Source organism: Mustela erminea, chromosome 12 (assembly GCF_009829155.1).
Source record: "Mustela erminea isolate mMusErm1 chromosome 12, mMusErm1.Pri, whole genome shotgun sequence".
In the NCBI taxonomy this organism is placed as follows: Eukaryota; Metazoa; Chordata; class Mammalia; order Carnivora; family Mustelidae; genus Mustela; species Mustela erminea.
In genome coordinates, this window is record NC_045625.1 from 21,229,370 (window position 1) to 21,255,932 (window position 26,563).

General features: G+C 42.7%; 1 protein-coding gene across 2 annotated transcripts in view; it reads right to left on the reverse strand.

Annotated features, from left to right (window-relative positions):
* UGCG (UDP-glucose ceramide glucosyltransferase) overlaps nt 1–19,382 on the reverse strand; it is a 40,148-nt gene extending 20,766 nt beyond the window's left edge. Inside the window, exon 1 of one of the 2 annotated variants that reach the window (XM_032307224.1) lies at nt 18,877–19,382. In XM_032307224.1, the coding sequence (XP_032163115.1) occupies nt 18,877–18,974 (98 nt within the window). In that variant the 5' untranslated portion in view covers nt 18,975–19,382. The remainder of the gene's footprint in view (nt 1–18,876) is intronic. The other variant, XM_032307222.1, reaches the window with a different exon arrangement.
* Between the last annotated feature and the right edge of the window lie 7,181 nt (nt 19,383–26,563).

Here is a 26,563-nt window from a genome sequence, read left to right on the forward strand (position 1 = left end):
ACACACAACTGAAAGAAGCACGACGCTGCCAGCATGGCAAGCTGGGGTAACTAGCAGACCTCCCGATATTCACAAGATCAGAACGGCAGGAGTGGAACAGAGTGAATTTCAAAATTAAGGGGGAAAAAAATCTCTACGATGAGCAAAATGTCTATTAATGACATTGGAAGATACACCAGTGCCACCAAAACACAAGTCAGTTGGCCAAGGTTCTCCGAGCTGGTCCATCCCAAGGGTACGACAGCACAGGGCTCCGAAGGAGGGAAGCCACGCCATTTAGAATGTGCCCTGGTTGGGACGCCTGTGTGGCTCAGTTGGTTAAGCAGCTGCCTTCGGCTCAGGTCATGATCCCAGCGTCCTGGGATCGAGTCCCACATCCGGCTCCTTGCTCGGCAGGGAGCCTGCTTCTCCCTCTGCCTCTCCCTGCCATTCTGTCTGCCTGTGCTCGCTCGCTCTCCCTCTTCTGACAAATAAATAAAATATTAAAAAAAAAAAAAAAAAAAGAATGTGCCCTGGTTAATGTTCGTGGCATGAAAACAAAGAGAAGAGATGCCTTTGGGTAGAGTGGTGATGTTTCTAAAGGAAGTCACTGAAGTCTTTCCTCTTTCTTACAAGCAAGTCTCCAAGCACTCAACAGTAATTAGAGGTTAGAACAATCACGGGACCATGCGCGAGATATTTTAAGACACACATTCTTCCACATTTTAACATCTCTGAAATCGAAGGCATCTTAACAATTGGTGGCAGCCAGATGGCAGTCCTAAATTAGCAGCATGAAAACCAACCAACGAAACCTTCTAGAAGATCAAGAAAACGCCAGCATCAATGCATCTCTGATTTGATGAAATACACTATTAATCCATGAATGACTTCTGAAAAGTACACCACTGACGTCAGGCAGAGCAGTGAGCCATGTGTTCATGCTCAGCTAATTGAAGGGCAGGGATGTGCCACAGAGAACATCTGATGTTTCAGATAAGGCCACAGGACATTTCACAGAAAGAAAACGGGTTACCTACAACGGAAAACATTTAAAACAGTAAGAGATTTTTTTAAAGAACAAGATGGTATCCGTATCAATCTACAGCCCCCAAAAGCTGGAAAATAATGGGGCGCCATTTCCAGTAGTGCTCCACAGTGCAGTTAGTGTGCAAGTTGTTTTACTGGTCTGCCATGAGAAGAAATGGAAAGAAAGCGTTTAGAAACATTTACAGCAATCTGACATTTACATGCCACCCAAGCATGTGATCAGTATTTATTTTTATTGTAGTTTACCGAAGTATCAATCCGTGCCAGACTGGAAAAATTTTAAAGAGCTGATCCTCTGCCATAGATAGTTTGGAAAATATTCATCTAGCAAGTTCATCGAGAGGCTGGACAGAGGTAAAAACCACGATCTAAAATTTATATGACCACTGGGGCACCTGGGTGGCTCTGTTGGTTAAGCGTCCGAATCTTCATTTCAGCTCAGAGGTCATGATCTCAGGGTCATGGGATTGAGCCTGTGCTGAATATGGAGACTGCTTAGGATTCTCTCTCTCCCTCCCTCAACCCCACACACAGGCATGTACTCTCTTTCTCTCTCTAAAAAGATAAAATAAGGGGTGCCCAAGCAGCTCAGTTGGCTAAGCATCCAACTCTTGATTTTGGCTCAGGTCATGATCTCAGGTTATAAGATTGAGTGTGAGATGGAGCCTGCTTCAGATTCTCTCTCTTCCTGCTCCCCAATGCTGCCACTCTAGCATGCGTTCTCTCTCTTAAAAAAACAATAAAATAGGGGCACCTGAGTGGCTCAGTGGTTTAAGCCTCTGCCTTCAGCTCAGGTCATGATCCCAGGGTCCTGGGATCAAGCCCCATGTGGGGTTCTCTGCTCAGCGGGAGGCCTGCTTCCCTCCTCCCCCTGCTTCTCTGCCTACTTGTGATCTCTCTATCAAATAAATAAATAAAAATCTTTTTAAAATAAATAAAAATTTAAAAAAATTTTAAAAATAATAAAATAAATAAAAATTTATATAACCACAAAAATGACCACTATTCCATACCTAACAAAATGGCAGACTGGAGATATTTGGAGAAACCTATCCAATACAGAACATATAGACTGCTGGAGAAAAAAAAGTTTATATGTTTAATTGATTGACAGTAATATTCACATGGTTCAAATCACTGAAGATATTATGACAGTCACATGAAAGAAGTCTCCCTCTCACCCCTGCCCCCCAGGCTCAGCATTATTAGTTTCTTACTCATCTTTCCAGAAACTTAAAAAAAAAAAAAAAAAACTGCATATACAAGCCAACACACACATACAAATTCTTACATAACATTTATAATGTTTAATATAAATGCATTAAAAACACGTTTTAAAATATGTAACAGAACTGTTAGGAAAATAAAGGAACCTCCCAGGTTGGAAATGAGGAGAAATCTCTGAGTGAGGGAGAGCTGGCTGTTTGGCCCAGGGCCATCTGTTGGTCCGTGATGATTCAGAGATGAAGGCAAGAATGAGGGAACTCTGTTCTGTCCACCTTATGGAAATACGGAATCTCTGAAAGGCAAAGTAGAAAAATGCTGGCCCACAGTAGGAAGATGGGGATGTTGCCTTCTTGGATTCACTCCTGAATAAAGTGGAATAAAAGGAAAAAGTCTTCCAAGAGAACACCCAGCCACGTGGGTTTGGAACCCATAAGGCAAACTACCTGCGCTGCTTGAACAAAACCCAAGAGAAATAAAAATTATAATCACTGACACTAGAAACTCAATAGACAGACAGGACAGAAGAATGCATAGACAGTTCAAAAGAGAACTGGAGAACTGGAATCTAGATTCAAAGAAATTATTCAGGATGGGCCACATCCTGAAGGCACAAAGAGAATGGGACGCAAAGACACTGAAATCATGGAACAGGGTGAGACACGGAGGATAAAATAAAAAGGCCTGAAATCCCAGGAATTTTTCATCTCTTCCCACTGCGTGATCATTACGCGCTATTAAATTCATCAAAACATGCAGGAGTTCATGACCAACACAGAGAAACCCAGCCTACTAACCCACTGAATTTGGCAAGTCTTCAGATTAAAAACAACAAGGATAACTTAAACAGTGTTAAACAGTCTAGAATTGATTCCATTTCCCCTTTCCCTTCTTCTTTATTAAGACATTTTTCTTTAAATGCTAATATAGATATACCTTCTATCCTTTGGAGATCTTTTCATATCAAGAATGCAATGTTTTATCAGACACATTCTGACTCACCCAACAGCAATGAAGCTGTCTCCAGGTTTATGATGAAGAGAACTGGTTAATACTGTATCTGAAATTTCTACTCAAAATAACGATAACCCAGACTGTATTATGGGACCTTTAAAAAAAAATTCCCATTTGTGTTTCTCCCATATCTCTCCTCTCCCACCCCCCAGCATTTCATACCCCAAGGAGTCATCTCATGGCGTATACTCTAGGATACAGGACTCCTACTTTGGAGAATACTCTTTCGATTTACGTAACACAACCGAGAAAGCCCCCTGTTACACATTAGTTGAAGTATTTATCAGAAACAGTAAAATATCCATTAAGTCACACACACAGTCACTCGGCACTGTGCTTACCACACAGTGGTGTTCCACGACTACTCAGCAATTCCCCCTCCTGAACAATCACTTCTGAACCCCAAATGTACCCCAGCCATTATCCTGTGCACTGGTGAGAACGGCGATGAACAGGGGAATTCCTGACTGTCCGGGGGCTGCGGTCGCATGGGGGAGTCGCACAGGTACAGAAGCTCTTCCCCATATAAAACTGTTATAGTCAATCAAGCTATGTTCTAAAGCAAGAAATGTATTAACTTGGCTTGCCACCTGGAGAAATAATGCTGGTGGGTGCCTTGCCCATAGCCAGTGTTTTGTAAACCAATCAGTATTTTTCAAAATATGATCAACAGCTTGTCTGCCCAGAGTCTCAACAAGTGGCCCGAGTGGTGGAGTCCTCCAAGTGGGGTGGCTCTGACAGGATCTACAAGGGCTCCTGGTTTCAAACCAGTGTTAACTTTGGTATCTCAGGGCAGGAGTTCTGGATCACTCAGAACTGAACTTGAGCCTAACACATGCATCCACACGCCGGCCACGGCTTTATCATGGGTGCCCATTGCCACCACTTGCCTAAAGCAGGTGACTTGCTTTCTGTCAGGATCCTTCAGGTTCTACACTAGGAATCCAGTTCTTCCTCCAAATCATGTATTTGGCTGTGGGCCTGTCCTTCTTTTAGAAGGTGGAGGACAGTATTTTTTATTGATGGGTAACACACATACAGCAAAGACCACATGTAAGTATACAGCACAATGAATCTCCTCAGAGTGAAACACGCATGTAACCAGTGGCTCCAAATCAAGAAGCAGAATTGTTACCAGAACCCCAGAAGCCCTTGGCATGTCCCCAACTAACTACCCTCCTCCTCAAGGGTAACCACTATCCTGACTTCCAACACACTAATTCTACCAGCATTAAAATTTTATCTAAATGGAATCCCACAGGATGTACTCATTTGTGTCTGGTTTCTTTGACTTCAATGTTTGTGAGACTTAACTTTGCTGTTACATTTAGTTACAGTTGATTCACTTTCTAAAAAATATTTATTTATTTTCAAGAGGGAGTGTGGGCACCGGGAGAGGGATAAAGAACCTCAAGCCAACTTTGCAGAGCATGGGGCCTGACACAGGGCTCGAGCTTATGACCCCGAGATCATGACTTGAACCCAAATCAAGAGTCCGACGCTCAACCGACCGTCTCACTCAGGTGCCCCTAGTTCTTTCATTCTTATTACAGCACGTATTCCTTGTATTAATACACCACACTTTATTTAGTTACCTTCCGTTGATGGGCGTTTGGGTTATTTCCAATTTGGGGCTAATACACACAGTCTGCAGCCTTGTCTCTGTCTTTACACAAGTATCAAAAACCCTGGCCTAAACCCCACCCCACCCCTGGACTTAAAATTTTGGACAAGATGAAGAAATAGGGACTGGATTTGCTTGCCCACCTGAAGCAATTTTTTAAAAATCAGACAAAACATGGGAAACAATGGTTTGGTTTGTTTTTTTTTAAGATTTTTTATTTGACAGAGATCACAAGTAGGCAGAGAGGCAGGCAGAGAGAGCGGAGGAAGCAGGCCCCATGCAGAGCAGAGAGCCCAGTGTGGGGCTCGATCTCAGGACTCTTGAGATCATGACCTGAGCCAAAGGCAGAGGCTTAACCCACTGAGCCACCCAGGCGCCCCTGGAAAACAATGGTTTTCTAAGATAACCGGACATAAGGTGAAGAAGGACCCAGGCTCCTGCGACATGGAAAACAAATGAAGTAAGCTCTCCAACTGCCCCAGCTTACTGCCTAGAAACGATTTCCAGGCCAGGAGATGAGTGTTTTTCAAAATTTACATATATAATGCCTAGCGGTAAAAGCCGCAGTTTAATGGACCAGTTGCAGAAGTTCAGAATCTGTATTTTCACAAGCCAGTTATCAGTTATTATCCCAAATGATTCTGATGCAGGCCAGCAGTGAGCCACATTACAGCAGACTACAAATTCTCCAGGCTCCAGCAAAATAATAATGAACAGTACATGTATCTCAATTAAGAAAAAAAAAACACCTACTAAATAAGAGTAAATAAGCATATACAGAGCTCAGAAGTAAAGGATAGTTCAGAGATAAAAATATGGAGCCCGCCAGAGTTTGTTAAATACATGAGCTCTTGTGGGCAAAGTGTGCCATCAGCAGTTAGCCACAGATCAACGGAACAGAGAGAGGGCCGGTCATGCACGAAGGGGACTGTAAGTGAGTAACCCAAGAAGCAAAAAGGCAGGAAAAAAGGATTTAGTAAAGAAGGCTTTATTTGGCTAAGCTGTTTCTCTTTTTGAAAGTGTTCAAGAGGGGGGCACCTGGGTGGCTCAGTGGGTTCAGCCTCTGCCTTTGGCAGGTCATGATCTCAGGGTCCTGGGATCGATAGCCCTGCATTGGGGGGGGGGAGTTCCTCTGCTCAGCAGGGAGCCTGCTTTCCCCTCTCTCTCTGCCTGCCTCTCTGTCTACTTGTGATCTCTCTCTCTCTCTCTCTCTGTCAAATAAATAAATAAAATCTTTAAAAAAAAAAAGTGTTCAAGGAAGAGCAACAGTGAATGCAGCTGAGAGGTCAAGACAAGAACTGGAATTCTCCCCACTGGGTGGACTTGGGGCCTTTGGAGCACTGTGGGCAGGGGCAGGTCAATGAAAACAGGCTGAGAAGCAAATGAATGAGAAGTGCAACGTGGTAACAGTTTCTCCTGAGATCTGATCTGAGTTAAGTTACTCTGGCCAAAGGAATTAGATGGAGAAAGGTTTTTCAGTTTAATTTTGGAAAAATAATTTTCTTCTTTAATACCTGAGCACACAGAGTAAGGGGAACAAGCCAGCCAAAGGTAAAGAGAGAGCATTTAAAATAATTCATGGCACGCTGGGACCCATGGTGTGGAGCAGGAGTTAGGAAAATCTGACAAGACTAAGGTAGAAGGGTGAGGAGTTCGAGGAGGTTCTGCCAGTAATGGGTGACAGGGGCTAAAGAAAGAAAGCACTGCCAGACAGCGCTGAAGGCTCGGCAGAGATCTGAGACCATGAATGTGTCACAGAACTAACCCATGGAGCTGAGTGCTTGCCCTCTGCGGGATTTTGAAAGTTGAAAAGCTATAAATTGTAAGATGGGCTCAGGATAACAAGGCAGACTGACAGGAGGGAAGGCGAGGGGCAAGCTGATGGAGTGATGAACTCTCGAGTTCTGGCAAGAGGGAGAATCCGACAACACCAAGAGATAACAGGTGGAGGCCACAACTGTGGACCGACAGCCTAGGGCAGTTGTTATCAGCCTTGACTGCACAAGAAAATCACCTGAGGCTTTATTTAAAAAACAAAAAGCCTGCTGCTCAGACCGTTAAATCAGAACGTCTAGGGCTAAGGTAAGCAGTATTTTTTTTTTTAAAGGCCTCCCCTGGGGACTCCAAAGGGAAGGCCCAGCTGAGACCATGGACCTGGGAGGACTAGGTAACTGTGACAAGAGAAGGACGCAAGAAGGGCTGGAAGCGAAGGAAGATCAGCCGTTCCGGGATGGCGCAGAACAAGGCCGCGGTGAAGCAGTTCAAGTGGCATGAGAATGGGAAAAGCTACAGAAAAGGAGTAGGGGGTCCCTCCACAGAACTTTCGGTGTCGCCAGTTATCAGAACCTCAAGACAAAGTCCTGCGTAGATACTCTATCCTTGTGGATTACTTCCCGGGTTATTTTTAGGTTACCACTGGCCATACAGAGCAGCACTCTGGTTTCAGAGCCCCGGCTGGAGCGGATCGCCTGGATTTTTATGCCAGTTTCACAGCAAAGTAACTGAGTATCCTTGGTAAAATACTTCTTTATCTCATTTTTTTTTAAGTGTGGACAATTAGTAGTGAGAAATAGAGGAGACTGAGCCCCACAGTAAGCATTCAATGATAGCTAGTACTGCCAACTTTTCTTAAAACTGCTAATTTCAAGACATCTCCCACTTCTCTGAGTTACCATAGTTCACTTCTCTGAGTTACCATAGTTCTAGTAAGAGATTTAGAATTGTCAAACATTGATGAGGCTTATACACCAGAATGGAAGAACTGGAAACTCATATAAATATTTAAAGATTCTTTCATAGATATGTAAATATTAAGCCATTATGTTGCGGTTTTTAAATATATTTTTATTTTTTAAAGATTTTGTTTTTAATTCATTTCTATACCCAACATGGGGATCAAACTCACAAACCCAAGATCAAGACTGTCAGGCTCCTTGGACTGAGCCAGCCAGGTGCCCCCATGTTGGTGTCTGTTGGTTTTTTTTTCCCTTTTGAGAGCAAGCGAGAGAGCATGAGCACTTGAGGGGTGTGGGGCAGGTGGAGAGAGACACACTTTTTTTTTTTTTTTAAGATTTTATTTATTTATTTGACAGCGAGATCACAAGTAGGCAGAGAGGCAGGCAGAGAGAGAGGAGGAAGCAGTTCCCTGCTGAGCAGAGAGCTCTATGTGGGGCTCGATCCCATGACTCTGAGATCATGACCTGAGCGGAAAGCAGAGGCTTAACCCACTGAGCCACCCAGGCGCCCCAGAGAGACACTCTTAAGCAGGCTCCGCATAGCACTCGTCTTGTGACCCTGAGATCATGACCTCATGAGCTGAAATCAAGTTGGACGCTTAATGACTGAGCCACCCAAGCTCTCGGGGGTGGGGGGGTTAAAACATAAAACAATCCTTGTGTATTAAGAAAGATAAAAGGGGAAAGGAGAATCATCAAAAGTCCCAAATCATGGTTAAAGCAAAGTAGAAAGAGGGCATAAGACAGATTTAACGCAAAGTTTAAATTATATGCAGCATTTAGGCTAAAATTATAAGTTAAAATTGTGCCCAGTATTTAGGAACCAATTTAAAGTTCTACATATGATCCAAAAGCACAGAGACAACAGAAGTACAACAGAGAGGAACATAAATATCACCAATGAGCCACTGAGAGTGGCCTGAGCTCTCCTTTCAAACCACTGGAAACGTTCTCCACTGGGCAGAGGTGCTGCACAGTCCTGGCTTCTCTGAATTCCTCTACCCTCAGAGCCTCACTGAAAATGTGGGATTCCAGTGCTCCAAGAACCCTTCCCTTGGCTCTGCAAGAGGGAGAGCTTGCCACAGAGTGGAGAGAAGGCCAGACACAATGAGCAGAGTAACTCCCAGTTACTATGTAATCCGAGCACACTGCCTTCTAAGGACGGAGACGTTCTGAGAGATTCCAGATGACAGTGTTTTGTTGACCATAAAATCACCATGCCCAGGGCGGTACCCAGAGCAAACGCTACAAGGCACCCTTCTCCTGCTAGTCCAGGTCAGGGGGAGGCCCCTCCACACCACCCCTAACACCTGGAAAGCCCTCAATCCAATGGTAGCATGTCCCAGGCCTCAGGCCCAGCAGAACCATGAATTTGGGACTTTGATAATAATCTTAGTTCTTTATGAAACAGAATTTCCCCTAACACCTATGTCCATTTGGTTTTCAGAAATGTGACTGGATCAAATTTTCAGGAACACACTGGATATAAAAGGAATGCACCTCCTCTACATCCAGTCAATGTTTTTGATTTGTTTCATTTTTAAAGACTAAAATGATCCTGAAATGTGACTGAGCAATGCTGGGGAGACAGAAAGCACAGGAAAAGTTCTGTATGTCACTCCCGAGGAATGATTTCTAAATTAAAGTCTCAATCAGAAGGTAGTCACTCTGTCACAAAACTCACTTTCCTGTAATTAAGACCATCACCATGGTGGGGGAGGTTGCTGACAGCAGGCACGGGCACCTGCAGGGGTGTCCCTGCCAGTAGGGTGACGGGAGCAGGGGTGCTTCCTCAGAGTAAGTGAAGTCCGAAAGGTCATGAGGGATGAATCGCAAAAAAGAGAGAGGCCTTCAGGGCCCTGCTTTCCACTGTGAGCTAGAAGGACATCTATTCAGGGAACACTTCAAAGAACTCCAAGCGCCTGTTAAGAAATATTCAAATATTTGGAGGTTCTGCTGGATTTTATAGCAGCTTTAGCTTGATGAGATCTAATCGCCTCTTGGCACTAGGGTTTTCAACTTCTGAGCTGCTGGAATGGCCTTCTTTTATCTTGGGTGATTTTTATTTCCTAAGAGCTCAGTCTCTAAAATTGTTACTCTTTCTATGGCTTACTGTTTCATCCTTCTAAGCTTGTAGTTCCCCCTTCCTGTTCCTCTCAAGTTTTTCATTTGATAGGGCGTACCACTTCAAATGATTTATTTTACCGGCTCCTCTCCTAATTTCATTCAGGAGCCACGCCTGGTGTGAAGGGAAAGTCCCGGGAGGGCGGGCAGGCTGTGCCCTTTCCGTGGGCGGGCAGCAGCATCTACAGCAAAGAGACACCTCCGGGAGAGGCAGCCCAAGATCCTCCTGCAAGGCTTCCAAGGAAAACGTGGATTCCTTGATAGCAAAGTTCACCTTGCTTTACCAGCCCCAGACCGTGCTTTTTTTTTTTTACAGTTCTGCTCGGTGGCTCCCATGAACCACTTTATCTGATTCTCAGAATTAATCTTCTCTGCTCCAAGCTTGTGAATATGTGAAATGAGGCTGACTGCTGTATCAGCAGGTCCCCTACTTCAGAGTCCTTGCCTGCGATTTCCCATGATTAAAGGCTTCTGTTGTTGTTACTTGTGACTGTGCCCTGCAAGGCTGTTACCGTGTGTTTATGATGAGTATGTGTCATGACTCATGCTACTTCCGTAATGTACCGATCTTTTCAACAACAGCACTGCATCAAAATGGGATTCTTCAGCAACACAAAGCACACCTTCTGGTACAACCTGAACTCGGCAGACACAAGCTTCCCCACGGAACACATCACAACCAACAGTGAGTGAGTGTTACGGGAAAACACAAACTATTTCCACTGGACCACAGACTTACATAACACAGAATACAAAAGATTCTATTACCATTGAAAACAAGTCACAGATCTTTATTAATTTTTACCCAAAACACTCCAACTCACTAATTCTTTTTTTTTTTTTTAAGATTTTATTTATTTATTTTAAAGACAGAGATCACAAGTAGGCAGAGAGGCAGGCAGAGAGAGAGGTGGGAAAGCAGGCTTACCGTTCACCAGAGCGCCCAATGCAGGGTTTGATCCCAGGATCCTGGGATCATGACCTGAGCCGAAGGCAGAGGTTTTAACCCACTGAGCCACCCAGGTGCCCCCCAACTCACTAATTCTTTGGGGACAAAAGAGCTGGCCCTAGTGTAGGGGAAATAGATAAGAGCACAGAGCTTCACTAATAGTAACTAAGCAAGCCAGGCGCCTAGCAGAAGCTATGGTCCCTGTACACAGTGCTCAGAAACATAGGAGACCCTCAAACATACCATATGCTTACACTCTTTTCACGTATGATCTGCACGTATGATCTGCACACCAACTGAGGAGGGCACTGGGTTCTGCACCCTCTCAAAGTCAGATCTTAGCGTAAAGATTATTTATCACCAGACAGGCATTCCCATAGGAAAACCCTGGGGAGGGGGAGGGATTCAGATTTCTAAGTAAACATTAACAGAACCCCGTTTCCTATTTTAACTTGCTATTCATTAGAAATAGTGAAATAAAGATTCCATTTGGTCCAATAAATTTCACTGAAGCCCATCACTGCTGAAAATATCCCCAAATCTGACCACCTACCTCAGATCACAAGGACCAAATGACACTAAACTAATGACACTGAAAAATCCATCATTACTACTGGAAAAAATTCAGAGTTCATTCATTCAACCAGCAGTAACTGAGTGCCTAATACACACTGGACATAGAACAGTAAATAAGACGCTGCCCCTACCCTCAAGAGCTTACAATCTAATTGGGAAAAAGAGACAAGTGAGCACACATTTACAATTTAGATGCATAAATTCAAAGCACTAAAATATAAGAAGAGGTGCCTGGGACACCTGAGTGGCTCAGTCGGTTGAGTATCTGCCTTTGGCTCCAGTCATGATCCGGGGGTCCTGGGATGGAGTCCCACATCAGGCGCCCTGCTCAGCAGGGAGTCTGCTTCTCCCTCTCCCTCTGCCTAATGCTCACCCTGCTTGCCCTCACTTCCCCTATCAGTCTCTGATAAATAAAATCTCAAAAAAGAAGAAGAAAAAGAGGAGGAGGAGGAGGAGGAAGAGCCACTTAACACAGTAGAAAGCTAAAGCCTAAGGGCGCCTGGGTGGCTCAGTGGGTTAAAGCCTCTGCCTTCGGCTCAGGTCATGATCCCAGGGTCCCAGGGATGGAGCCCCGAATCAGGCTCTCTGCTCAGCAGGGAGCCTGTTTCCTCCTCCCTCTCTCTCTCTCTCTCTTTCTGCCTGCCTGTGATCTCTGTAAAAAAAAAAATAAAAATTTAAAAAAAATAAAAGCTAAAGTATAAACAAACTTGAATGAGAAGTTAAACCAAAAAAGTGGGGGGGAGAGGAAAGGATGGAAAAAGAATTCTAAAGAAAACACACAGCATATACAGGGGAATTTCAGTAATTCAATATTGCTGAAGAATTGGGGCACCTGTGTGGCTCAGTGGGTTAAGCCTCTGCCTTTGGCTCAGGTCATGATCTCAGGATCCTGGGATGGAGCCCAGCACTGGGCTCTCAGCTCAGCAGGAAGCCTGCTTCCCCCCCTCTCTGCCAGCCTCTCTGCCTACTTGTGATCTCTCTCTCTGTCAAATAAATAAATAAAATCTTAAAAAAAAAAATACACACACACACACATAGCTGAAGACCTAGGTACAAGGGCTCAGTTCTCAAAGAACTATGCACGTCTCTTGTTAAGGAGCCTGAATGTTAACCTGAAGGCAGTGGGGGAACCATGGTAAAATTTTAAGCACATGGTCTAGTATCAGTGCTCCAGGAGGATAAGGCTTAAGAAAAATAAAGTAGAAACCGAGCATGGCTGTGGGTAAAGATACCAGTGAACAGAGACAGTTTCACTTATCTAGAGTAGAGATAAAGGGTATTGCCCTCCTGATGTAGGAAAAGGGTGGGATGATGGAGTTAACAAACCATCATGGAATATTAATCACTGAATTACAACTGTCATTTTGCTTTTTAAAGCAATCACACGGGCGCCTGGGTGGCTCAGTGGGTTAAGCCGCTGCCTTCGGCTCAGGTCATGATCTTGGGGTCCCGGGATCGAGTCCCGCATCGGGCTCTCTGCTCAGCGGGGAGCCTGCTTCCTCTTCTCTCTCTCTGCCTCTCTGCCTACTTGTCATCTCTGTCTGTCAAATAAATAAATAAAATCTTTAAAAAATAAATAAATAAATAAAGCAATCACACTATCGTCTAAATTCAGTATCTTCCCAGGCTCAGGTTAAAGGGGTTCTAGCGCCAATGTGGATGGACCTAGAGGATATTATGCTTAGCGAAGTAAGTCAATTGTAGAAAGACAACTATCATATGATCTCCCTGATATGAGGAAGTGGAGATGCAACGTGGGGGGTTTGAGGGGTAGGAAAAGAAAAAATGAAACAAGATGGGATTGGGAAGGAGACAAACCGTAAGAGGCTCTTAATGTCACAAATCAAACTGAGGGTGGACCGCAGGGTGGGGGGGGTAAAGGACATTGGGGAGGGCGTGTGCTGTGAAGTGTGTAAACCTGGTGATTCACAGACCTGTACCCCTGGGGCTAATGATACATTATATGTTTATAAAATAATTTTAAAAGGGGGGGGGGCTCTATCGCTTCATTCATTCTCCCGGAAGTTGTCCTGGCAGCAATGACCCTGACAGAGCAACACGTCCAAGAGCATCCTCAGAACTGAACCTAGAAAAGAAACTCAACTCAGGTTCCACTACGGCTCAGAACACCAATGCATTACTGAATTTAAGGCAAAGATCAAGCTATCTAAAAATAACATCTGAAATGCTAAAATTTACATTAAAAACAATTCGTTTCTGATAGGATGTTCACAGACATCTGATACAATAAGTATTTAAATTCCACTAAAAAGCTAGGCAGCAAATATAAAAGCTGCTGTGCTAAGAAGGTTTGAAAAGGTAGTATGAACTTGAAAGGAAACTCCAGGGAAAGACCTCTGCTCTACTAGAGGGCAGTTAATATTTACAGATACAAGAAGTATTTCCACACTAGCCTGGCACCTCCTGTCACTTAAAAGATAAAACCTAGCACTGACCATTAGAACTTCACAGAGGACAAAATACTATAATCCAATGAGAAGGAGAAATGGAAAGAGAGGGAGAAAAGAAAAAATAGGGAGATGGAGGGAAAAAGGCAAGGTGCCTCGCTCAGGTACTTTTATCATGAAGCAATATGGCTCCCAAGGGCTAAAAAGAGAAGAAAATTACTGGTTCCAGACTGCTCCCAAGCTATCAAACCACACTAGCTCTCAAGAAGGAAAAAACTCAAAGAGCACTTAACCAATTCTGCCTGAGGTTAGAATCATTAGTTATTTTTAGGGGACAAAAAAAATCTTGGGAATAAGAGCCCTGAATTTTAGGCTCTAATCTCACTATTATCTTGAATGCTCTAGGCAGTAATCCCACAAAAGTCTGTCATCTAGAATATATTACAAAATGACTAAGCATCAGTTCAGTATGAAAACTGGAAAGGAAGGCTGCCTCAGTGGGCTGGGCAATCCACTCCTGATTTTGGCTCAGGTCATGATTTCAGGGTAATGGGATGGAACCCCACATCGGGCTCCCTGATCAGCAAGAAGTTTGCTTCTTTCTCTCCCTCTGCCCTACCCCCGCCACTCATGGTCGCATTTCTCAAATAAATAAAATCTTTTCTAAAAAAGAAAAGAGGGTTTTCTAGCTTATAAATTATCTCAATTTTTTAAATTTTTTTTAAGATTTTACTTATACAACAAAGACAGAGAGGACAAGCAGGCAAAATGACAGGCAGACAGAGAGGGAGAAACAGGCTTCCTGTGGAGAAGGAGCCCCAAGCAAGGCTTGATCCCAGAAGTCCTAGGATCATAACCTGAACCAAAGGCAGAGGCTTAACCAACTGAGCCACCGGGGCACCCCTCATTTTTTATTTTTTTAAACTGCAGGCTTACAGGAATTGTGAGACATTTGTAAAATCTGAGTAACTTGAGCAAGAACTATTTATTGTATTAATCATATTGAGCTCCTTTTTTTTTTTAAAGTTTCTTTTTTTTTAGTAATCTGTACACTCAATATGGGGCTCAAATTCTCAACTCTGACATCAAGAGTTGCATGCTCTACCAACTGAGCCAGCCAGGTGCCCCTGAACTCCATTTTTTAACACAGGCCAATACTTAGCTAAGTCTCTTTCTAAGGGGACACAATTCAATAGAACACTGAATCTAAATTAACTAGATACCATTAAACACTGCATTTAACTTTATTAATCAATTCATTTTTTAAAGTTTTTAGCTTTCCTTAGCCATCTACTATAATATTTCCATGACTTAATAGCTTTTAACAGTTAGGGGTCCGTGATTCATCTCTTTAATGTGACAACCAGATAATGGTGCAATATAAGTTTTTGAAATAGCTTCCATTTCCACCAGTTACAAGTGCAAAGTAGGAGAGTTTCAATATTTGCTTATTTTATGTACACTTTACCTTATTTCAAAAAAGATTTGAGAGACAAGGAACATGTGTTTAGAAAATTTATTTTTCAATAAAATACAGAATGTCAGCACACTGTTTTAACCAAAATATTGTTGCCAGTGTTCTTTAGCTTTCCTCATCAAAATGTTAAGCTAACTAGTTTGCAATTTCACTAAAGACATTTTGCGGGGTGGGCCACAAACCATACTCCTCTGCTGAAAATAACTCATTAAACTGGGATGTATTTTTATTTCATTAAGAAAGTAATCAGACCAAACACCTAAGTAATTTTGAAGGTGGTACCAAAAGAAAGGAACTTATCCAAAAAAAGGTGGGGGGTGGGAGAGAGATCAGGATTTAATTTATACATAAATTAAGCTGCTGACTATTTGCTCTATGTTGAATTGCCCATTTCAGAAAGGTATTCACAAGATTCCTTTAATTAGCTGTTCATCATAATCTCTTATAAACTAACTGCATTTTCTTCTTCTATTTTCAGGATCCTGTTACAATCAGTCACAAAGGTAACTACATGAGGTATTGGAAAATAAATACAAAGCCTCTCTATAGTATTTTAACTAACCTAGGTATTTGCACTATTCTCAAACAAAAAAATATTTAAAGAAAACTCTGCTGTACATCACTAGGCACAAAATAAATAAAACAACTATGGAGTTGTCTCAGTCTAACAGCACAGGTTACTTGGAATATTAGGCTACATCGCTAGCGTTCATTTTAATTAAATAAGTATGACTTTATCATTATGTATATATAATTGAGGAAGGGATATACCACAGTCCTATGTTGAAGGAAGTCCAATTTTCCCAAATTGAGCTGTAAATTTAACAATTCCGATTCAAAAATTGCACTTAAAAAACAAAATTACTTAGGGTCTTGAAAAAAATTTTAAACTACACCTTTAAGTAAAAATTTGTAAGTAAAAATGTAAAAATGTGTAAAAGCCAATAAAGTTTGGAAAAGAATGAGAGGTTTGCCTCACCAGTAGGAAGGTAATAAATTTCATTAATTAAAACAGTGGATACTAGTACAGGAAAAGATCAATGAAACAGCACTGGGAGCCTTGAGACATATGTAAGAATACAGAAGAATTTAGTCTATAATAAAAACAGTATTTCAAAACCATGGAACAATCAAATAATAATCCACTAAGTGATTTGAGGACAAGTGCTAAATATTTAGGTGAACCTAAAATTAAGGGTCTGGCTCTCATCATACCATGAAGTAAAATGAGTACATCACATGATAAAATGTAAAAACAATACAAAACAAAGAAAATTTAAATTACTAAAGAAAAATAGATGTTAACTATATAATAATTGGAGAAATACATATAAAATTACACAAATCAGAAACATTTTTTAAAAGCCCTGCAAACCCCAAACACAGGCACACATATTTTTCTCCATGTTAAATATATGAACATAGTTGAAAGACCAAAAAAAAAAAAAAGCTAGGGGAAAAAACCTGCAACCTATCACAGAAAAACAATCTTCATATCAAGACTAATGGGGGGGCAATGGATTGCAGCACAAAGGATTATGAGTATATAATTTACAACTAAATGTAACTAGCATGTCAATATATGAAAAACATTCAATGGAACCAGTAATTAAAGGAATGAAAAAAAAAAACACAGGAAACAGGGAAGAGCCTAATATTTTAGTAAGGGGAAATGGGTACCATCATACATTGTTACCAGGACTATGAACAGATACAATTTTCTACAGGGCAGTATGTATCAAAGTTTAAAATGCACAGGCTTCTAGCCCAGTAATTCCTCTTTCAGGGACATAACCTAAGGACACCCTCTCTCAAAATATACACAAATGAATCTACCCCAGTGTTGTTTGTAATCTCTATGAATTGACAACCTAAATGTCAACTAATAACAACAAATACATATTAGTACCTCGTAAAACAAAAATGTCACCATCTATTTAAAATGATGCAGAGATCATACATTTATTGACATGGAAAAAAATGGTCATAACACTTTACATGGAAACTCCATGTGAACAGGTTGGGCAAACCCTGGATGTCTTGTTCTGCAACCTTACTTCAAGAACCTAGAATAGTGCCTTGTACAAAAGAGCTTCGCAAAAAGCATTTACTAAATAGATTAATTTTAAAAAGCAAGCTACAGAACAATAATCATGTCGACTCCTCTTTCCTCTCTCTCCCTCCCCTCTCACTCTCTCTACAGGCGTGCGCGCGCACACACATACACACACACACACACACACACACGGAGGAGCAGTCACAAAAGGTTAACAAGGTAATGGAGTTTTGATGTGTGTGTTTAACTTTCTTCTTTATTCCCCTCTGTATTGTCTAAATTCTTTACGTATTAAGCACTTTTTAAAAATTTTTATGATTGGAAAAAAGTAACAAAATTGATTTTTAAGAACTCATACATTAAAAACTCCACAAAGTGTCCAGCGACAACAGCTCACAAACTATAAAAACTAGTATCAGCAATATCCAAATTGGTCTGTCTTCTACAATGTAGCATGTTTCTCTAATACCAGGAAATGCCACTCCATACTAACAAAATGCAGAATTTCCAAAAGAAAAAGCACATTTTTTCTGTAGTAAGAAAGGGGGGTAAAGCAACAAATTTCTTAAACGTCCTTCCATCTCCTCTATTAACACATACCCTCCTCTAGTTGGTGATAAAGATTACTACGTATAGTCATTTTTTTTTCTTTTTCAGGCTAAAATGCCAGTGAGTCCACATCAAAAAAGTGCTCTATGCGATTCTTCCATTTCTTCAGAAAAACAGATTTTATTTTAAAAACATTTAAAAAACTGAAATGTCAAACCAGCTACATACCCTCTGTCATTACTCATCCCACCACCCTGTTTAATATTATTCACAGACTTTTTCACGATATGAAATAACCTTCTTCGAATTTTTATTATCTGTCTCTCCCTTCTAGAATGTAAGCTCTATGAGGCCAAGAATTCTCTCCTCCTCACCACTGTGTCCCCAGTGAATGGCATCTAGTAGGCCTCAAGGAGTTATTTGTTGAATAACGAAAAAGGGGTGTGAGTGCGGAGGGGACAAATCTAAACAACACTATAAATAAGGAATTGGACGAAAGGAAAGAAAACCACAATGAAATGTACAAGCTGACCTGACTACTCAAGGCTGTAACATCAGCCCGGAGGTTTGGTGGACATTTTTAAGCTGGACAGGTGCTCCACACCTTATCTAAAAGCACAGCGCTCTTCCAGGAAGAAGAAAATCCACAGGGAGGTCTCCGGGTAGCTGTGTGCAGCTCCCAGTAGAGTGGGAACGATCATCATCATAATAGAAATGTCGTCCAGATCGAAAAAACAGCAACAGCAACAACATACTATACATCTTGGCCCAGATGAAAAATCAAACGAATTCCCAACACAATGAAACCAAGCAAGCAACCTTCCGCCCGACACGTAGAAAGAGCACAGTCTCCTTCCCCCCTGGCCGTGCAGTCTCCCGCAGCCCAGCAAAACGTTGCCCTCACTCATCACTTTTCCCCCTCAAGGACCCCCGCCCCAGCTGGTCCAAGGGGAAAGGGAATGGGGGGAACCGTATGAGCATTAGCTTTCTCCACCCCCACCCGAACCCAATCCTCTCCAAAGCGCAATGCTTCCCACCTTCCCACCCTCTCACCCCGTGGCCCTGGCCGCGGCCCCCGGGCCAACGGCTCCTCCAGCAGCCCCTCACTCACGTGTAGATGATGGCCATGAAATGCATCAGCCACAGCACCAAGAAGAGGATGAACCCGAAGACGGCCATTCCCTCCAAGGCCAGGTCCAGCAGCGCCATCCCCCGGCCCGGCCCGGCCCGCTCCGGCCGCCGCCGCGGACCGCGCTCCCGCAGGAAGACAGGGTGGGCGCCCGGCGCGGGGGCGCAGGAGGGGAGAGGAAGGTGGGGGAAAGGAAGGGGCGGAGGGGGGTGGGGACGGAAGGGGCGGGCAGGGCCTGCGCGCCCCGCCCGCGCGCACTCGTTCGCGCTCGGTCCTGGGCGCGCTCGCGGCTGCGGGCGCTGCGGTGGACGGGCTCCGTGGTCAGAGCGGCCGCGGCCCGCGTTCAGGCTCGCCTCTCCACACCCTCGCGGTCGCCGGCCGAACCCTGCGCGCCTGCGCCCCCGATGCCAACGCCCCGCCGCCTCGCCGTCCGGCCCCGGGCCGCACAACTCCGCACCCTGCTCCGCCGCCGCAGCTCCGCGCACTAATCGAAACCGGCGGCCAGCGCTCCGACTCCCCGGCGCGCCCCGCCCCGCCTCCGCCCACCGGAACGGCGGCGCCCGTCCCTCTAAGGGGCGGTGCGCGCCGCGGCTCCCCGCCCACCCCGGCCGCCCGCGCGCCCGCTGCGTCACCGTCCCTGTCGGGAGCGCGCCCCCGGGAGGCTTCTGCTGGACGCGAGCCTGCTTTCCCCGCAGGCTCCAGTCTCCGGCCGCGCCTCACCCTCGGCGTCGGGCGGCGGCGCCCCGGGGCGGCCAGCACTGCGGCGCCGCGCCGGCCTCCCTCGGCGGTGGCGGCACGTGACCCTGTGTCCGGCCCGAAGGCCGCTTGCCCTCTGACGGGCTCCAGTGTTTCCGGGCGCCCCGCAGAAAGACATGGAGTTCTAGGCGGCCGCCCCAGTTGTCTCGAAATCCAGCTTCCAAAGCTGTGTCTGCCGCTTCTCCGGCCCGCACTGCTCGGAGAGGCTTCGGCCCTCCTCCAAGCCACGCTCCTGGGCGCGCTTGGCTGTCCCATTGCCTTCCTCCCTCACTGCTTTTCATGCTGTGTTGTCGTGGATCGCAACCGACCCGAGAGCAAAATAATCTTACTCCTCACAGATCTGTAAGCACCATGGAGACAGTGTGTGGTGTAAGAGAAATTCTCAACTCGGAATATCAGGAATCAGTATCAAAGTCCCCTAAGGCTACTGTCCTATACGGTTGCCCTACGGGGCTATTGAGCCCTTAAAGTGTGGCCGGTAGGTATTGAGGCGCCCTGTGCGTCTAAACCGTACACAGTATGTCAAAGACCACCTCCTGAATAAATTTTGTTTTGACGACATGTCGAAACAATATTTTTGATATATTGGGTTAAATTAAAAAGTACTAATTTCAGCTTTTGTTGTTTTACTTTTTAAATGTGGCTAGTTACCAGAAAATTTTAAATTACGCATGTGGACAGCTCTGCTCTAAAATGTAAAGAAGCGGTGGCGCTTTGGATAGTAAGTTAATTTAGCCTTTATCTTAATTTTAAATCAGTTCAGGGAGATGTTTTAATCTCGTACTAAATGTTTCTGTTTGTTTCTTTAGCCTGGATGAGTTTATATTGTTGCTTGATTGTTTTATGTTTAGACGGTGTTTATTATTTCAAGTGATTTCCTTTAAATAATCCATGACCTCCCTTGAGAGATTTCAGAATTGAATTCAATTTTGAAAAGAAGTTGGTTACTTTATCCTTGCTATTTATTATGTTTGATATTGATTAAATGAACTACCTTAATTTACAGTTGAACAGTAAGCTAGAATCAGAGAAGAGTTTAAATTAATGTCTGTACTGAGAAACAGTACTGCATTCACTAGACTCTGTTTTACTGGGGTAAAGTCAGTAAGAAAGAACAATGTTTACAAATGAAACTTCTGTTGTTCAGAGTTACTGGTTAATGAACTAAAGTTATAGCGGGATAGAATACTACCAGCAAATTAACTACAAATGGAAATTTTCAAAACACCAGCATTGTAGTTCATTAATTCTAGGATTCACTTTAAAAAGAAAAAGATGTTATCTATCTATCTATTTATTTATTTATGAGAGAGAGAGAGAGCGCAAGTGCCTGTGTAGGGGGAGGGATAGAAGGGGAAGAGAGAATCTCAAGCACACCCCACAATGAGTGCAGACTCCTACCCCCTATGCAGGGCCTTGATCCCACAACCCTAAAATCTGAAGCTTAATCTGAATCTGAAGCTTAACCACTGGGCAACCCAGGTATCCCTAGGGCTCACTTTAGCATAGGGCACCTGAATGGTTCAATTGATTATGTCCCACTTTTGGTTTCAGCTCAGGTCATGATCTCAGGGTTGTGAGATTGAGTACCACCTCCTTAAAATTCTCTCCCCTTCCGCCCCTCTCCCTTCTTAAAAAAAAAAAAAAAAAGGCAAAAAACACCACTTTAGGGGCACCTGGGTGGCTCAGTTGGTTAAGAGTCTGCCTTTGGCTCAGGTCATGATCTCAGGGTCCTGGGATCAAGCCCAGCATCGGGCTTCTCCCTCTGTCCATTACCCCCATGCCCCACGCTCATTCACTCTCTCTCAAAGAAATAAATAATTTTTGAAAAAAGAAAGAGAAAACCCAATTTAACACATTTTAACATTTCTTTTTTCTTTTTTTTTTTAAGATTTTTTTTATTTGACAGAGATCACAAGTAGACAGAGAGGCAGGTTGAGAGAGGGGGGAAAGCAGGCTCCCCACTCAGCAGAGAACCCGATGCGGGGCTCAATCCCAGGACCCTGAGACCATGACCTGAGTCTAAGGCAGAGGGTTAACCCACTGAGCCACCCAGGTGCCCCTATTTTAACATTTCTGAAAAGGAAGTGTATCTCATAGTAACACTAACTGGTGGATGTTTTTTTCTTGATCATACGTAAATAACAATGCCTCTTACAATGAATGCCCCCTTAGATTCAGTGAACTGTATCAATTTGGTCAATTAAAGCATTGTGTTATATTCTGCTTTTCTCCAAAATGTTTCTTTTGGAAACTTACAACAAAAGATTTTATACAGTATGAATAACATGGAAAATGAGGCCAAGAAAGGTGAAAGAAGCACATATTCGTATGACTTAACACAACTGGTATGCTTGAGTATAATCAGTAGATTAAAGATCAGTTATATTGTACTTAGGCCTAGTTAAACTCTGTCTTGTTCAAATCATTCTATAGTATCTATAGAATATTAGTATTATGTATTCTAAAATTAATATGCATGAATATGTAATCCTAACAGTCCACAGATACTGTAAAGGTGTACATTTCTTCCACATAGCTCAGCAGCATAGGAATCTAACAAAGTCCCTGTCCAATGGTCTTACTTTTTGGCAGTTAACTTTTTTTTTTTTTTTGTCGTCTGAAGAGCCCTCCTCTCTTTTAGTAAACTAATTTCACCAAGGTCAGGGCTTCTGATTCTCTCCAGGGACAAACCAGTAGCATTAGCCTATATTAGAATTCACGTACTTTGAGGAGCAATATTTTCAGAGACAAAATTCAAATCTGTCATTTAATGGCCCTAGATATTTTAGTTTATAAAACCTTAACAACAAAAGAATTCAAAATAGCTCACTCAATACCAAGTAGTTAGAACACATTTTTGGCTTGAACCAAACCCAAACCAAAATATTTAGCAGATTAGAAACTGAAACTGAAATGAAATTGTATTGGTTCTAGCTCCATGTCCCAGAAGAGATAGCGCAGGAGGCTGGGAGAACACAGGTACACAAGTTACTCCAGAGAAACAAAACAGTTTATCTTTGGCAAGTTGACACTGAGTTACATTTTATCCCTTCAGCCTGTGTTGAAAAGTTGGTGTTACATTTTTTTTAAAGTTACATTTTCAACAATCAGGATTCCTGGTTTGGGTTGTATCTAAGAAAAACACCATCTTTGGTGAGACTCTAGATAAATCAAGTGTGAAATGTGGCACTGAAAGGCTATGCACAGAAAAAAAAGACAAAGAAATTACACCAGACGATTATAAGTATTTATCTTTGAAGAATGAAATGTGTTAATATTTTTTACCTGTCTTTTTATGTTGTCGATCTCCTATAATGAGCATTATTGATTTTATGGTGAAAAATGGCCGTTTTCCTGTTTTACAAAGGAGTTGATAAAAACCAAGTAGAAATTTCTCTCTCTCAGGACGCCTGGGTGGCTCAGTTGGTTAAGCCGCTGCCTTCGGCTCAGGTCATGATCCCAGGGTCCTGGGATCGAGTCCCACATCGGGCTCCTTGCTCAGTGGGGAGCCTGCTTCTCTCTGCCTCTGCCTGCCTCTCTGCCTGCTTGTGTTCTCCCACTCTCTCTCTCTCTAACAAATAAATAAATAAAATCTTAAAAAAAAAAAAAGAAATTTCTCTCTCTCTCTCTCTCTCTCTCTTTTCAAATTATGAGTGGCACAGTCACTTTGGAAGATAGTTTGGTAGTTACTTACAAAACTAAACATACTCTTACCCTATGATCCAGCAATCACATCCTTTGTGTTTACACAAATGAGTCAAAAACATAACCACACAAAAACCTGCACACAAATGTTTATAACAGCTTTAGTCATAACGGACAAAATGCGGCAGGAGCCATATCCTTTGGTAGATGAATGGATAAACTGTGGTATGTCCAAACAATGGAATATCACGCAGCACCAAGAAGAAATGAGCTATCAAGCCATGAAAGACATGAAGAAAGCTTAACTGTTTATGACTAAGTGAAAGAATCTTTCTGATTATATGACATTTTGGGAAAGGCAAAACTATGAAGACAGTAAAAAGATCAGTGGTTGTCCAGGGAGGAGGCTAGGGATAAAGAGGCAGATCACAGAAGATTTTGAAAGCAGTGAAACTATTCTGTACAATACTGTAATGGTAGATACACGCATTATACATTTGTCAAAACCCACGGAATTTACAACACCAGGAGTGAATTCTAATATAAACTGGGGACTTTGGGTGATAATGATGTGTCAGTGGAGGTTCATCAGCTGTAACAAATGCATTATTCTGGTGGAGTTGTAGATAGTGGCGGAGATGGTGCATGTGTTTGGGCAGGGGGTATATGAGAACTGTCTGTAATTTCTGCTCAATTTTGTTGTAACCCTAAAACTCCAGAAAATAAAGTCTATCTTCTAAAAAATCAGTAAGTACTCCACTCAAAAATATATTGAAAATGTTGTAAGCTAGTTTGTCATCAAACACTAGGGCTTTGCACCTTCTAGTCCCTCAAAAATTTGTTGAATGAGGGGTGCCTAGGTGGCTCAGTGGGTTAAAGCCTCTGCCTTCGGCTCGGGTCATGATCCCAGGGTCCTGGGATCGAGCCCCACGTCGGGCTCTCTGCTCAGCGGGAGGCCTGCTTCCTCCTCTCTCTCTGCCTGCCTCTCTGCCTACTTGTGATCTCTGTCAAATAAATAAATAAAAATCTTTAAAAAAAAAAATTGTTGGGCGCCTGGGTGGCTCAGTGGGTTAAGCCGCTGCCTTCGGCTCAGGTCATGATCTCAGGGTCCTGGGATCGAGTCCCGCATCGGGCTCTCTGCTCAGCAGGGAGCCTGCTTCCTCCTCTCTCTCTCTCTGCCTGCCTCTCTGCCTACTTGTGATCTCTGTCTATCAAATACATAAATAAAATCTTTAAAAAAAATAAAATAAATAAAATAAAATAAAATAAAAATTGTTGGGGGCACCTGGGTGGCTCAGTGGGTTAAGCCACTGCCTTCGGCTCAGGTCATGATCTCAGGGTGCTGGGATCGAGTCCCGCATCGGGCTCTCTCCTCAGCAGGGAGCCTGCTTCCCTCTCTCTCTCTCTGCCTGCCTCTCCATCTACTTGTGATTTCTCTCTGTCAAATAAATAAATAAAAAATCTTTAAAAAAAATTGTTGAATGAATGAGTAAAAAATCTACATTGAGACAAGTCACTGGAAAAATTGCTCACCTTTTTCCCATGTTTGCCAATACTTTAAAAATATTTTGGGGCACCTGGGTGGCTCAGTTGGTTAAGCAATTGCCTTCAGCTCAGGTCATGATCCTGGAGTCCTGGGATAGAGTCCCACATCAGGCTCCCTGCTCGGCAGGGAGTCTGCTTCTCCCGTTGACCTCTCTCCTCTCTCTCTCTCTCAAATAAATGAATAAAATCTTAAAAAAATATATTCTTTGTGGAAAAAATACACATGTATACATTAACTATGGTAACCCCTCCTTCATATTATACAATTAGATCACAGAGTGAGAGTAACTACCCATTAATTTGCCTAATCACAACCTGAAGACCTATTCCAACGCCCATGCTCTCCTTGACAGTCAACAGCATGATTTTTATGTCAGCATTGGACATATTTTCCATCTTTGTCATTATTACAAAGAATCTTCCATAGACACATTTTTAAAATCACAATTTGTTTCCCTATGGTTAATGTGTTATTATACAAAGACAGATATACTGTAAATTTTCAGCCTTGTTAAAAAAAATTTTTTTAAATAAGATTAATTGAAACAAACAAAAAAAGGTTATCCTCCAGAAGTTGAGTAAATCTGAAGTTTCAAAAACAAAGTTAGAATTAATTGGTTTGAAATTTGTGGTGTTAGTAACAAAAGAAACAATTTAATTCTTGTTCCCTTTTCCCCCCCTTAGCATGTTTGCAATTAGTTAGAAAAATGCCTTATCTACTTATTGGCTCAGGTGCTAAACTTACGCTGGTTTGTTACCCATGAAATGGGTAGCAACAAATCCTGAGATACTATACTTTACTGTGAATAACCTTCAAACGCACAAAGGTTCTGGGCAAACTCTCAGCTGGGAGCCTGATCCTGCCAATCCGCAGGTTGAGTGTGTTTGTTCGTATGGGTGTGGTCTAGGGGAGTGCCCAGAGGGCACTAGAGTTCATTTCATTCACTGGTGTTTTGCTAACTTCTATCCAAACGGCTAATTAAAAAGATTTGCCTCATACTCATTTTTATTTTCAAATTTTGTATCTGATTTTATTTTAATCCATAGTGTGCTAGGTTGCAGAGTTAATGTTTATTCTTAAAGGAGGCTAAATTTAAGATATTTGCAAATATGTCTCATATAAATGTCAACAAATTTCTTTTTCATAATGTTTTAAAAATTGCTTTAAATTTGGTTTAACTTTTAAAGAATTTTGATTGATTGATTTACTTTCTTTAGGCTACTTTCGGTTGGTTTGTTTTTTTAAAGATTTTATTTATTTATCTGACAGAGAGAGAGAACACAAGTAGGCAGAGCAGCAAGCAGAGGGAGAGGGAGAAGCAGGCTCTCCACCGAGCAGGGAGCCCGATGTGGGGCTCTGATCCCAGGACCCTGCAACCATGACCTGAGCCAAAGGCAGCTGCTTAACTGACTGAGCTACCCAGGTGCCCCAGGCTATTTTTGTTTTTAAAGTAATCTCCAACCCCAACTTGGGGCTTGCGCCCATGACCCTGAGATCAAGAATCACATGCTCCATTGGCTAAGCCAGCCAGGTACCCCTAAAATTGCTTTCTTTTTAGATAGACTCAATTCAATTTATTAAAGTTTATAATGTTAAAAACTTCACCTAAGCTGCGTGTGTGTGTCTGTGTGTATGTGTGTGTAAACAAACTTGGTAGTTTATTGAAAGAGACACTAATATTTATTGAACTGAGAATGAGACGCCAATGTTTTCTGAACA